At 39.4% G+C, this 14,055-nt stretch overlaps 1 protein-coding gene across 4 annotated transcripts in view; it reads right to left on the bottom strand.

Annotated features, from left to right (window-relative positions):
• The window catches only part of TEK (TEK receptor tyrosine kinase), a 123,197-nt gene that overhangs the window by 45,932 nt on the left and 63,210 nt on the right, over positions 1 to 14,055 (bottom strand). For all 4 annotated transcript variants that reach the window (XM_019034171.4, XM_004047894.5, XM_055350817.2 and 1 more), the window contains exons 5-9: positions 12,961 to 13,092; positions 12,346 to 12,486; positions 5,367 to 5,495; positions 2,129 to 2,280; positions 92 to 236 (exon numbers count right to left, since the gene is read on the bottom strand). In XM_019034171.4, coding sequence (XP_018889716.1) covers positions 92 to 236; positions 2,129 to 2,280; positions 5,367 to 5,495; positions 12,346 to 12,486; positions 12,961 to 13,092 — 699 coding nt within the window. The remainder of the gene's footprint in view (positions 1 to 91; positions 237 to 2,128; positions 2,281 to 5,366; positions 5,496 to 12,345; positions 12,487 to 12,960; positions 13,093 to 14,055) is intronic.

Raw genomic sequence — 14,055 nt, forward strand, 5'->3', positions numbered from 1 at the left:
TTAGTGGTAGCATACATTTCTGTCTAGAAGCAGCAATACAAAAACATAACGCATCAAGGACACAATCCCTTTTTCTGGAAAATGAACTTACCTTTAACAGAAATGTTGAAGGGCTTTTCCACCATCCCAGCCACTGTGTTCACACTGCAGACCCAAACTCCTGAGTCAGGGGGGAGGATCCGGTGGATGGTGAATATGGCTACTGAGAAATGATCCGTATGGTTAAAGTCTTTTGGCTGAAAAGGTCAAATACAAAAAAATAAAAACTTCTAGGGAGGCATAAGCGCAAAGGTCCGTAACATTGACCCCATCTCACTGTTTAATAAGAAGTTTCCTAGGAGAGATCAAGAAGCTAAATGTAATGCTAATATAATTATTGGCTTATTTCCAAAGCTATTGTAGTAGCCCTGAAAGTTTATTTTGGACTGATGCCCTGTCAGATCCTGCTGTTGTATTTGTGTGTTTAGGAGTACGGGGTAAACACTTACAAGCAAGACACCTGAAGCATGATTTCTTTTAAACTACTCCTCATAAGATTTGTTCCTTTCCTATCTAACACAGAGATGGCTGCGTGGGAGGACAAAGTGACTTCCTAAGTGTTTGAGAGGCTGTCAAGTGGGGAGTACTGGAAAAATCCAGGGTTCTGAAGAGAGATGGACCTCTGCCATTTTTTTTTTTTTGAGAGACAACAAAGTCTTGCTCCGTGGCTCAGGCTGGAGTGCAGCTGAGTGATCATAGTTCACTGCAGCCTCAAACTCCTGGCCTGAAGTGATCCCCCCACCTCACCCAAGTAGCTGGGACTACAGGTATATGCCACCATGTCCAGCTAATTCTTTTTTTATTTCATAAGAGATGGGATCTTGCTATGTTGCCCAGGCTGGTCTCAAACTTCTGGCCTAAAGTGATCCTCCCACCTCAGGCTTCCAAAGCACTGGGATTGCAGGCATGAGTCACCGTATCTGGCCTCTTTGCCATTTTTGACCAATTCCTTAGTTACTTAACTTCACCCAGCCAGTTCCCACTTCCGCAAAAAAAAAAAAAAAAAAAAAGAGAAAGTGAGACTAGGCAATGTTAAGTAAGAAGTTACATATAGTTATGGTCAACCTTACTAAATAGTAGCCATTACTTTCATTAACTCATGAAAAAGCCAGCAAGATTTTGGAAGCCATCAATTGGCTTCTTCTACCTGATGGGTTGTTTGAGTGGAATCAGGGACATTGAAACGTGGACCCTAGTAATGGTACATTCTACATATTCTTCCCTCAGAAGGTCACTCATACCTGCCTCTGGTCAAGCTGATTTTGGTCATCTTTGATAGAAAAATAGGATAATAAGTATTTCTAAATTTTTAGATTAAAAAATACATCAATATCCTAAGGATCACTTTCAACACAAGAGAAATTTGGGGTGGCTCCTGTCTCTGCTGCATTTGGTATAGTTGGGAGAGAGAAGGAAAGCATGTTCGAAAAGTAGCTTGATCCTTTTAAACAAAAAAGAACTGCTGTGATATTACCTAACCATGGGTCAGCATCAGCAATGAGGGCAAAGGGAAGAGGTGGGGAGAAACCCAATGAATGCATTCAGACCTAAGGGATCCCGTGGATTGTAGTTTCAGAACTGGGGAACTCTCCTCTTCTATGCTCCCCTAAACTGCTGCTCCAAAGAGCGTAATAGGAGTGGACCGGTCATCAAAACTCCATGTCCTGGTTGCACCTGATAGCACGTAAATCTGCTGATTCATGGGTTGCAACACCACCTTACTCTCCTGATATGAGTAGTTAGAGATATGGGGACACTGCGAGAGCAAAGCTTTGCACAGATTGACACGTACTTCTCCCCATACCAGCTGAACGGTCCTGCAGGATGTGTGCCATCCTTGGCACCCAGCTCTGTCAGTTCCACAGGGAGCATATTCCCAACCTTGCAGAGCAGTACTGGCCAACAGAAGAAATCAGTGAGGCTACAGTGAGTCAGTTCTGCCTCTCCAGGAATAGGACATTTTATCAAAGCCAACAACACACTAGCCTAGGAGGATAAAAGCACTGAATGGTATCTATCATTTAGTGGGGTGATTACTACACTGAAGCATCTCATGCTTTAAGAAGGGCAGATTAAGAATGACTCTTACATGGAGCACTGTCCCATCCGGCTTCACCAGGGTCATTTCTTCATTAGTAGGTAGCGGCCAGCCAGAAGCTTTGCAAATGGGATTAAATTTACCACTGTTTACTTCTATATGATCTGGCAAATCCACTATCTTTGGGGTCATCCTTGGTATGCCTGAAGGAAGAAAACAGCACTGTGAAATCTAATATTTAACAGAGCCAGCAGCAGTAGTAATAATAAAAATAGCTACTTTAGTAAGTCATACACTGGGCAAGAACTTTGCAAATATTTTACTGTTTTGTCATCACATAAGACACCTGTGACGTGGATGATATTGCGGTCTCCCATTTTATGGATGAGGAGACAGAGGCTCACAGCCCAGATTCAGACTCAGATCTTTATAAATCCAGAGTCCACGCTCTTTGCCGTGAGGCTGTGCTCCTTTCATGGACCAGGGAGGAACAGTCTCAATATTAAAATGATTATCATGGCCATATCTCCCCTAGACTTTGCTGTTCAATCCCCCTCTTTCTTTTTACACGAATGATTACAAAAATACAACAAACAAAAAACTAGTTCTTCCTCCACTCATCAAATAACACCATGGTATTGCTGTTCAACAGCATTGACCTCAGTTTAGATATATGAGAGATGTCTCATTCATTGGGAAGTCTGCAAATAGCAGATAACTAAGAGGAAAAGGTGAATAAAGTTGCTCACAAAAGAAGTACATCAAAGAAGTGGAATATAACTTCCCCAAATCAGTATCTACTCAACAGCCAAATCAAAAATGTTGCTGCCAATATTGAAAGAAGGAAAAATGTCTGTGGTGTCAATAAAGGTAATGGTGTCAGGATTTCTTGCCTAATATCTACATAGTGGAGAATGAATAACCCTGAAATATACCAATTTTATTCTGAACCATAGGGACTCAGGGAACTGTGGACTATTTGTAATGGAATGTGAGACATGTTTGAAAATTGTCCAACACTCAGTAAACAATGTAGGCGATAGAGGTGCCCTCAGAGCAGCAGTAACTACAGACTGTTTCTTATCGGTGGTGGGAAGAGGCGGGGTCAATAATGATATTTTATACTGATATCCTACTTCTCAGGCCTAGAATGAAATGGGTAAAGGTGTGGAGGAGAAGGGAAAGAGGTCTAATACTTACAAGGTTATTCCTTGATATATCTGTAAACTTGGAAAGAGTATGGAAAACGTGCCAAATTTTTCAGCCTAAGTAGCTATTTGAATAGGAATTGAAAAACATGTTTTGACACTTTTAAAGCATTTCTTTCCTTCATCGTCCCCTTGTATTTTCTGAAGCTGGGTGGGGGTGAAGGTGGATGTGCTGGGCTAAAGTGGAATCTGGGAAGGGAGCTACTCTCTGAAAGCCCTAGTGACACCCTGGTTAACCTGTCTTAGATTCTCCCATCAGAATGCACTCCTTTTGCAGCATCAGCAGAAGGGAACAGACAGGAAGGAACAAAGCACAAAATTCAAATCCTTAAACTTGTTAGCTGCCCACGTTCAATACAATCCCCTAGTAGCCCCATGGCATTTCCTTCCCTTTCTAACCACTCCCTGATTCCTGCCCTGTAGTAAAGTCCAGGCTTGGCAAAAGAAGAAAAAATATAAAGTTTAAGGACTTTGAGAAAACACTTACTGGCATCCCACTCCCACTCCCAATATTTGTTCTGATTTCCAAAAGTAACAGAAAAAAGGCCATAGCAGTATTATTGTGACTGTAGATTTCACTGGATATGTATTTATTTCAATGGCATTTATATTTATATGATTGAAAAAGCAATATATATTTATTAAGTTTGAAAATACATATGTCTGCTTCTTTTAATTTTAAAAAGTATATTCTAGGACAGTGGATAGCAAACATTTTCTGTAAAGAGAGCAAATACAGTCAGCTTCGCAAGCCATGTTTTCTGCCCTTGTAGTACAAAAGCAGCCACAGACGACATACTATAAATGAATGGAGGTGGCTGTGATCCAAAATTTTTTTCTTTATAATAACAGATGGTGAGAAATAAAAAGGAATGAAGTACTGATACATGCCACAACATAGATAAACCTCAAAAAAGGTGGGGCAAATGAAGCTAGTCACAAATGACAACATATTATACAATCTTGTTTACAGCATATAAAATGTCAAGAACAGGCAATCTACAGAGACAGAAGATGTGGTTGACCCTTGAACAATACAGGCTTGAACTGCATGGGTCCACTGACATGTGGAATTTTTTTCAATAAATATATTGGAAAATTTTTTGGAGATTTAGGATAATTTGAAAAAACTCACAGACAAACTGTGTAGCCTAGAAATACCAAAAAAATTAAGAAAAAGGTATGTCATGAAGGCATAAAATATATACAGATACTAGTCTCTGTGTTAATTGACTATGTTATTGGTAAGGCTTCTCGTCAACAGAAGGCTATTAGTAGTTCAGTCTTTGGAGAGTCAAAAATTATATGTAGCTTTTCTACTGTGAGAAGGGTCAGTACCCCTAGCCCCCATGTTGTTTAAGGTCAACTGCAAATTAATGGTTGTCAGAAATTAGGATTGGAAAATGGAATTTTCTGCTAATGGGTACAAGGTTTCTTTTGGTATGATGAATATGTTGTAAAATTAGATTATGGCAATGATTGCACAGCTCTGCAAATATACTAAAAACCACTGAATTTACATTTTAAAAAGTTGAACATTATAATATAAAAAATGTATCTCTATAAAGCTGTTTAAAAAAAGATAGTGGGCTGGATTTAGTCTGTGGGTTAAAGTTTGCTGACTCCTGCTGAAGAGTAATTTCTGAACTAGAATGACATAAAATTTCATTTTGAGCATAATCTTTTCTATTTGTTTTATTCTTTCTATTGCTTTAAAAATATCCCCTGTCTAAATCCATCCCAAATTGCTCTTTCTCTGTTACACATGTCCAGGGAAAAGGTTGGTCCTAGAGAAGGGAGCAGAAAAGGTAGGAGAGCTCTCAGCTGGCCAGTCATCACTTAAGCTGCTACAAAGAGCACGTGGTTTATGCCTAGTGCAAAGAGAAATAAAGCCCACTATTAGGGTTAGTAGAGCAGAATTAAAATGCTGTGCTTTAGGATTTAGGATAAACTATTCCCAACTTCTGGATGGAAACAAAAGAGGCTTGAGGATCTTAGGATGCCGGCACAAGAATTACACTACCAAAGCTCAGTTCAGACATGCTGAACATGGCCCTGACTACAGTGTTACCTTGCTTTACCTTCTCTCTCACACTGGAGCCCCTGCCATCCTGGAGAGCAGAGACATCCTTGGAAGCGATCACACATCTCCCCATTGTTGCAGCTGCACCTAAGCTTACAATCTGGCCCGTAAAAACCAGGGTGGCATGCTGTAAACAAAGACATCAAAAAACCAGTATTAATCCAGGGGAAGAGAGGAAACTAAGGCTGCAGGTGTTTAGTTTTATTTTTCTCTCTAAGCCATCAACTTTGCTGATTTGTGTAAGGTAGTGGGTAATTTATCTGAATTACCAGGAACTTAAAAAGCTGGGGAGTTACGCCTCCAAAAAAAGTTGAATGAGCTCCTATCATGCCAACTTTCTTGTAGGTACAACTACATTTAGAAAATAACTTCCTGAAAGCACTTAACAGTGGGATAGGAAGAAAAAAGACCTGGAAGATTCTGGAGGGGAATTGAAATTTGGAAGATGGGAATGACGTGTTTTCCAATTTTCAGCTTTTAGCCTAACTGTTAGGTACAGTTGACACCACGTATGGAAGCTAAAACTCCAAAGAAAACCTGCAGTCTACTGGCCTGATGCATCAGAGACAGAGTCAGGAAAACCACAGCCACTGAAGAGAGAGGGAAAACCCAGAAAGAGTCAGAGAAAAGCCCCAGATCTTTGGCTGATCCTTGATCCATGCATGCTCAGTACAGACTCAAAGCAGCCCAGCTAAAGGTAAAAGAACTAAACTGAGTTTGACCTGATTCCTAACAGTGAGAGTTTGAGGTTTGAATCCTACCAAGTTAATTGCCTGCTAAAACAAAACAAAATCAACATTCCTGAAAGGAATGTATCATATTCCAGAGTCTCCACAATGTAACAGTTTCAATGCTCAAGATACAATCCAAAGAAGAAATGGAGAATTAAGGCCCGTTTTTTAAGGGAAAAGAAAATAAATAGAGACCAACTGTGATGACTCAGATGTTGGAATAGATAAGTATTTTAAAACAACTATAATAACTATGCTCAGTAAGGTAAAAGAAGATATGTTCATAACAAATGCAACAATGAGAAACTTCAGCAGGGAAATAGAAACTATTTTAAAAAGCAAAAGGAATTCTAAAACTGAAAACCACAATATTTGAAATCAAATAATCACTGTATGGACTTAGCAACAGAATGGAGATAACAAAAGAAAGAGTCAATAAACTTGAAGCAACATCAATAGATAGTCCATCTAAAGGAGAAAAGTAGGGAAAAGGTTGGAAAAAAATGATTATTAATCCTTAGGGACCCATGAGACAAAACATCTAACACACATGTAACTGGAGGTCCAAGAAGGATCAGAGAGAAAGGGTCAGACAAAATATTTGAAGAAATAATGGTTTAAATTATCCCAATTTGTTGAAATTTACACATTCAAAAATTTGTTAAGCCCTTAGCAGAATAAATATAAAGTAAACTATGCATAGGCACATCATGGTTAAACTGCTAAAAACTAAAAATCAAGATAATTTAAAATGTTAGCTTTTTAAGACTGTTTCTTTATAGTAGAATATTTAAACCATTCAAATTATGTTTTGATACTTGTAATAAGCTCCTGGGAGGACAGGATAGAAGCATTATTTTCCCTTGGAGCTCACTAAACCTGCCAGGACAATTCTTAGAATTTGGTACATGGCAAATGGATTCTGTTAACTGGGTGTCCTTATTTTGGTCAACTGTAACATTACTAGAAGGCTTCTAACCAAAAATTAATGCAAAAGCTTGTCTTTTGGGGCTATGATGATTTCTTTTGATTTTGTATTTTATTCACCCAGCTAAAATGCAGTCTTTATTTTTAGTATCACTCACAACTAAGTTATCTACAAATTCAATACAATCACTATCAAAATTGCAATGGTATTTTTCACAGAAATAGAAAAAACAATTCTAAAATTTATATTGAACCACAGAAGGCCTAGAATAGCCAAAGCAATATTGAGCAAGAAGAACAAAGCTAGAGACATCACATTACCTGATTTCAAAATATATTACAAAGCTATAGTAATAAAAACAGTATGGTACTGGCATAAAAACAGACATATAGACCAACGGAACAGAATTGACAGCCCAGAAATAAATTTACACATTTACAGTTAACAGATTCAACAAAAGTATGAAGAACACACAACAGGGAAAGGATAATCTCTTCAATAAATAGTCCTGGGAAAACTAGATAACGACAAGCAGCAGAATAAAATTAGAACCTCATCTCATTATATTCAAAACTCAAAACAAAATTGACTAAAGACACAACATAAGACCTGAAATTGTAAAACTACTAGAAGAAAACAGAGGGGAAAAGCTTCTTGATACTGATCCGGGCAATGATTTTTTTGGATATGACCTCAAAAGCACAGACAACAAAAGCACAAATAGACAAATGTGATTGCATCAAACTAACAAGCTTCTGCACAGCAAAGAAAACAATCAACAGAGTGAAGAAACAATGTATGGAACAAGAGAATGTATTTCCAAAGTATACACCTGATAAGAGGTTAATATCCAGAATATATAAGGAACACAAACCACTTAATAGCAAGAAAACAACCTGATTAAAAAATGGACAAAGGACTTGAATAGACATCTTTTTTTTTTTTTTTTACCTTTTTTGAGATGGAGTTTCACTCTTGTTGCCCAGGCTGGAATGCAATGGCATGACCTCAGCTCACCACAACCTCCACCTCCCTGGTTCAAGCGATTCTCCTGCCTCAGCCTCCCAAGTAGCTGAGATTAAAGGCATGCACCACCATGCCCGGCTAATTTTGTATTTTTAGTAGAGACAGAGTTTCTCATTGTTGGTCAGGCTGGTCTCGAACTCCCAACCTCAGGTGATCCGCCCGCCCTGGCCTCCCAAAGTGCTGGGATTACAGGCATGAGCCACCATGCCCAGCCGACATCTCTTAAAAGACGACATACAAATGGCCAACAGGTCTATGAAAAATACTCAACCTCACTGATCATCAGGGAAATGAAAATCAAAACCACATTGAGATATCACATCACACCTGCTAGAATGGCAAGGATGTAGATAATAGGGAACCCTTGTATGTTGTTGGTGGGAATGTAAATTGGTACAGTCATTATGGAAAACAATATGGAAGTTCTTCAAAACACTCAAAATAGAACTGCCATGTGATCCAGCAATCCCATTTCTGGTATATATCCAAGAGAAATGAAATCACTATTTCAAAGAGACATCTGTTTTCTCATGTCCATTGCAGCATTGCTTACAGTAGCCAAAATATGGACTTGAGCAAGTGTCCATCCATGGATGAATAGATAAAGAAAATGTGGTGTGTACACATATATAATGGCATATTATTCAGCCTTTGAAAAGAAGGAAATCCTGCCATTTGCAACAACACGGATGAACCTGGAGGGCACCATGCTATGTGAAATAACCCAGGCATATAAAGACCAATACTGTAAGATCTCTTCTATAAGTGGAATCTAAAAAAGTCAAACTTATAGAAGCAGAGTAGCATAATGGTTTCCAGGGACTACAGGGTGGAGGAAATGGGGAGATGTTGGTCAAAGGGCAAAAACTTTTAATTACACAGTAGGATAAGTAAGTTCTGGAGTTCTAATAGACAGTGCGGTAGCTAAACTTAATATTACTGTATTGTACACTTGAAATTTGCTGAGCGATTTTAAATGCTCTCACCACACCCACAAACACAGATAACTGTGTGAGGTGATGGATATGTTAATTAGCTTAACAGCAGTAATGATTTCACAATGTATACATATATCAAAATATCACATTTTGCACCTTAACTACATACAATTTTTATTTAGCAATTAGGCCTTGATAAAGCTGGAAAAAAACTTAATCACAACTTCTTACTCAAAGCAGATGGTAGAAAGGTTAAGAACTATTAATAAGCATAAAGGAAATCTGACTACTGAAATCAAGTTTCTGTTGGGATGGCAGAAGACCTTAAAATATCATGAAGCCTTGATTTTTTTAGTTTCTAGAATACACTAGAACTTTCTTCCTGGCAAAGTGTTCTGAATGACTTTGAATTATCACATATTTGCACAGTGGAATTCCCCTGTTCTCTTTATTGTCCCCACTATTTGCTTCAAAAATTTCTATTATTGCTTATTTCCTCAGATAGAAACCAGCCCTGATACATAAAACTTGCCAATGTACAATCTATTGTTGACTATTCTAAATCCTGGACTATTAAAGGAGACCATGTCCTTAAGTAGTTACTGTTAGAAATGTCTCCTTGCTTTCCTACTGCTTTTTGGATGGATTAAACAGGATAGTAATTGTTGAAAGGAGTCTGGAAGAATATTAGAACAGTTCCATTCATAAAATCTTGGTGATTTCTTGAGCCAGGAATGGGCTGAGATGAGTTCATGAAATGTACTCTTATAAACCTGGGCAAGAAAGTACCATCAGAGTGAACAGGCAACCTACAAAATGGGAGAAAATTTTCACAACCTACTCATCTGACAAAGGGCTAATATCCAGAATCTACAATGAACACAAACAAATTTACAAGAAAAAAACAAACAACCCCATCAAAAAGTGGGCAAAGGATATGAACAGACACTTCTCAAAAGAAGACATTTATGCAGCCAAAAGACACGTGAAAAAATGCTCACCATCACTGGCCATCAGAGAAATGCAAATCAAAACCACAATGAGATACCATCTCACACCAGTTAGAATGGCGATCATTAAAAAGTCAGGAAACAACAGGTGCTGGAGAGGATGTGGAGAAATAGGAACAGTTTTACACTGTTGGTGGGACTGTAAACTAGTTCAACCATTGTGGAAGTCAGTGTGGCGATTCCTCAGGGATCTAGAACTAGGAATACCATTTGACCCAGCCATCCCATTACTGGGTAGATACCCAAAGGATTATAAATCATGCTGCTATAAAGACACATGCACACGTATGTTTATTGCGGCACTATTCACAATAGCAAAGACTTGGAACCAACCCAAATGTCCAACAATGATAGACTGGATTAAGAAAATGTGGCACATATACACCATGGAATACTATGCAGCCATAAAAAAGGATGAGTTCATGTCCTTTGTAGGGACATGGATGAAATTGGAAATCATCATTCTCAGTAAACTATCGCAAGGACAAAAAACCAAACACCGCATGTTCTCACTCATAGATGGGAATTGAACAGTGAGAACACATGGACACAGGAAGGGGAACATCACACTCTGGGGACTGTTATGGGGTGGGGGGAGGCGGGAGGGATAGCATTAGGAGATATACCTAATGCTAAATGACGAGTTGATGGGTGCAGCACACCAGCATGGCACATGTATACATATGTAACTAACCTGCACATTGTGCACATGTACCCTAAAACTTAAAGTATAATAATAATAATAAAAAAAAAGAATTTAAAAAAAAAAAACCTGGGCCCAGAGACACATTCCCTACAAAGCTGATGAAGTTTATGTTCTAGAGACTGCTGGCATGCACCCCTTCCTGGGTCCTAGCAAAGTGTTCATAGTTTGCATAACATTTTAATTTTTTTTAAAAAAGAAGGGATCTGCCCCCTGCCTGGAGTCACGTTTTACCTTAAGATGCACACTTCAGAGGCCAGATGGGATTCCTCCACTGCTGTGGCTCACTGCATGTTCCAGGGGGGCAGACATAGCATTTAGAGGGAACTGAATGAGGTATTGCAGGTGGCTGAAGCTTACTTTTGTGTAACTCTCCTCTTTGTCCTCCTCCTCCAAGCCCCTGGAGCTATGCTGTCCAGTACAGTTAGCCACGTGTGGCTATGGAACTCTTAAAATATAGCTAGTCCAAACTGAAATTTCAAAGACTTACTATGAAAAAGGGAATGTAAAATATCTCATTAATACTTTTTTCTATTGATTACATGTTGAACTGATAATATTTTTAACATATTGGGTTAATAGATCAAAATTATTTCACCTATTTCTCCTCACTTTTTTAATGTGGACACTAGAAAATTTTAAATTCTATATGTGGATGGCTTATATTTCTACTGAACTGCTCTGCCCTGGAGCATTGTTATCAAGTTGCTGGGACCCCATCGTAGCTACCTTTAGTGCCGGATATGGGAAAAGCTGACTTTGTGAGATAAACACTGAAAAGCCTTTGAGCTCTGGCTAATTCACAGTATTAATATACATTAGGGAGGTTCTGTCACATTTGTCTGCAGGTTCATGTTGAGCTACTATGCAACAGTAGATGTGAAACGCATACTGAAAAGTGGATATCACATGCACTCCACAGAGCCTGGTCAAATGGGAAAGCTTATTTTACAAAGGGCAGAGGGACTCTGAGTAGATGATGTTAGTACTACTTGCATAAGGTCCACGGCAGTTAAGATTTTAACTTCTTCAATTTTTGAGCCCCAAATCCTGTCTGGATCTGACATAAAAGCTCTGATTTTTATTTTTTTTTTTTTAAACGAGGTCTCACTCTGTTGCCCAGGCTGGAGTGCAGTGGTGCAATCATAGCTCACTGCAGCTTCAAACTCCTGGGCTCAAGGGATCCTCCTGCCTCAGCCTCCTGAATAACTGGGACAACAGGCATGTGATACCATGCCTGGCTAAAGCTGTGACTTTATGATTCACTGAAAAAAAAAAAACAAGTCTTCTATGATCTTCCTACTCAAAGCGTGGTCTGAAAACCAATAACATTGGAACTACTTGGGAGCCTGTTAGAAATGCAGAACCTCGGGCCCCAGTCCATGCCTACCAAATCAGAATCCGTGCTTTAGTAAAGATCCCCAGATGATAGTTATGAGAAGTACTTTCTATGCGGTCTAGATTTTTATTGTGAAAGTATAATTAACATTGGATGTAAACATCCATGATTCAAAATCCTGTCGTCCAGTAGTGGGTAGCTAAGCAGTCCAGGTATATCCTATGTTGTGATTTACAGCAAACTGGATCTCCTTTATGTACCTGCTAGAGCATTTTCTGTCCAAGGGTGTGATTGGTGCATACCTTCATTGCACTGCAGACCCTTCCAGCCTGTGGCACAGGAACACCCATAGGGGTCAGGGAGACAGAACACATAAGCCTTGCATCCCTCTTGTCCACTGCACCTTTCTTTACAAGTTCTGCCAAATGTGTGCAGTTCACAAGCTTTGGGAGGAAAAGAAAAGATGATTCAGAGTCAAATATGCAACCCCTTGAAATACATAGTTCTTTGGATTCATTTCTCCTAGTCTAGTGAATATGGGAAACAGTCAAATCTCAGCTGTGGCATGGTAGGATGAACACACCCTTATGGCCCATTTTACTGAAAATGAAACTGCCCCACAGAGCAGACATCAGGGACATCACTCACAATCATGCGGGTTTGTGCAGTGCACAAACCTAGGGGGCAGCATTCACACTGTAAACATCACGGATCTGTATATTTATTATAACTTTCCAGTGGTTGGCATTAAAGAACCTTTAGGAAAAGGCACCTTTTTCTAATTCACACACAGGTACCATCTGACCTAACAGAGGCCATTTAGCTTCCATTCCCATCTGTGTCCAGATCTAAAATTCTAGATCCAGCAATGATGGCTTTTTAAATCCACAGCTTACTTATCAAGTCTCTTTACTTACCCTTCTCACATGTCCTTCCCATAAACCCAGGAGGGCAAATGCATTCTCCAGTATCTTCATGGCAGACACCATTGTTCATACAAGCAGTACAGAGATGGTTGCATTCAGGTCCCCACTTCTGGGCTTCACATCCTTTTGTTAAGGAAAACAAGGCTGTGGTGAGTAGAGCACATTCGCTCAACACATCTTTACTGAGCACCTACTGTGTGTCAGTCATTCAGTGGACAATGGTGAATAAAGATAAAATACAGGCTCTGCTCTCTAAAAGCTCATTGTCTAATATGGGACACAGACATGTAAACAGGAAATCACGACAGAAACAAAGACAAGGAGTACCTAACTCTGTCTGGTGGATAGAAGAGGGCATAAAGGAAGGCTTCCCAGAGTATATGGTATGCAAGCTGAATCTGCAGGACCAACTAAGTGGCAAAGAAGATAAGGCTGGAGAGTGTCTTCCAGGCAAAGAAAAGGCATGGGAAGACAGCATGGCATGTCCAGGGAGCTGCAGGTACGGTTACAGGCTGGAGCTGTGGTTTTCAAAGTGTGGTCTCTGACCAGTGGCATCCCCATTATCTGGGAATCTGTTAGAAATGCAAACCCCAGATCCCACCCAACCATGACCTACTGAATGAGAAATTCCAGAAGTGGCCTAGTAATCTGTGCACATTGGTGCCAGAAGTGTTGTGTTCAGTGAGAGCAGAGATTAGGAAAAACGCTTTGGTTTTCCTATCTCAAACAAGTATATATCAACATGTATAGGTATATCTGACCTTCCTAGAAGATGTACCCCATTTACCCTCTGAGTACACCTAGTACATGGTGTTATATCAGACTCCAGAGAAACTAGCTAAATGAAATAAAGGCAAATTGCTTCCTTGACATTCAGACTCTCCTGAGTAGTGGAATAAAAGGGGATGTCACTTGCTTCTCCCAAGTCCACAGAAACTTCATGTAAAGGTAGCTGTGAGGCAAGCTACTAGAAGCTGAATATTGCAGTTTTGCTATCATCATAACTTACATTTTTTAAGATTCATATTACAAAAAGGCTGCTCTGACATTTAATAGAAGTCAAGCACAGTAGTCATCCAGGAGGAA

The sequence above is a fragment of the Gorilla gorilla genome, chromosome 13 (genome assembly GCF_029281585.2).
Source record: "Gorilla gorilla gorilla isolate KB3781 chromosome 13, NHGRI_mGorGor1-v2.1_pri, whole genome shotgun sequence".
Taxonomy (NCBI): Eukaryota; Metazoa; Chordata; class Mammalia; order Primates; family Hominidae; genus Gorilla; species Gorilla gorilla.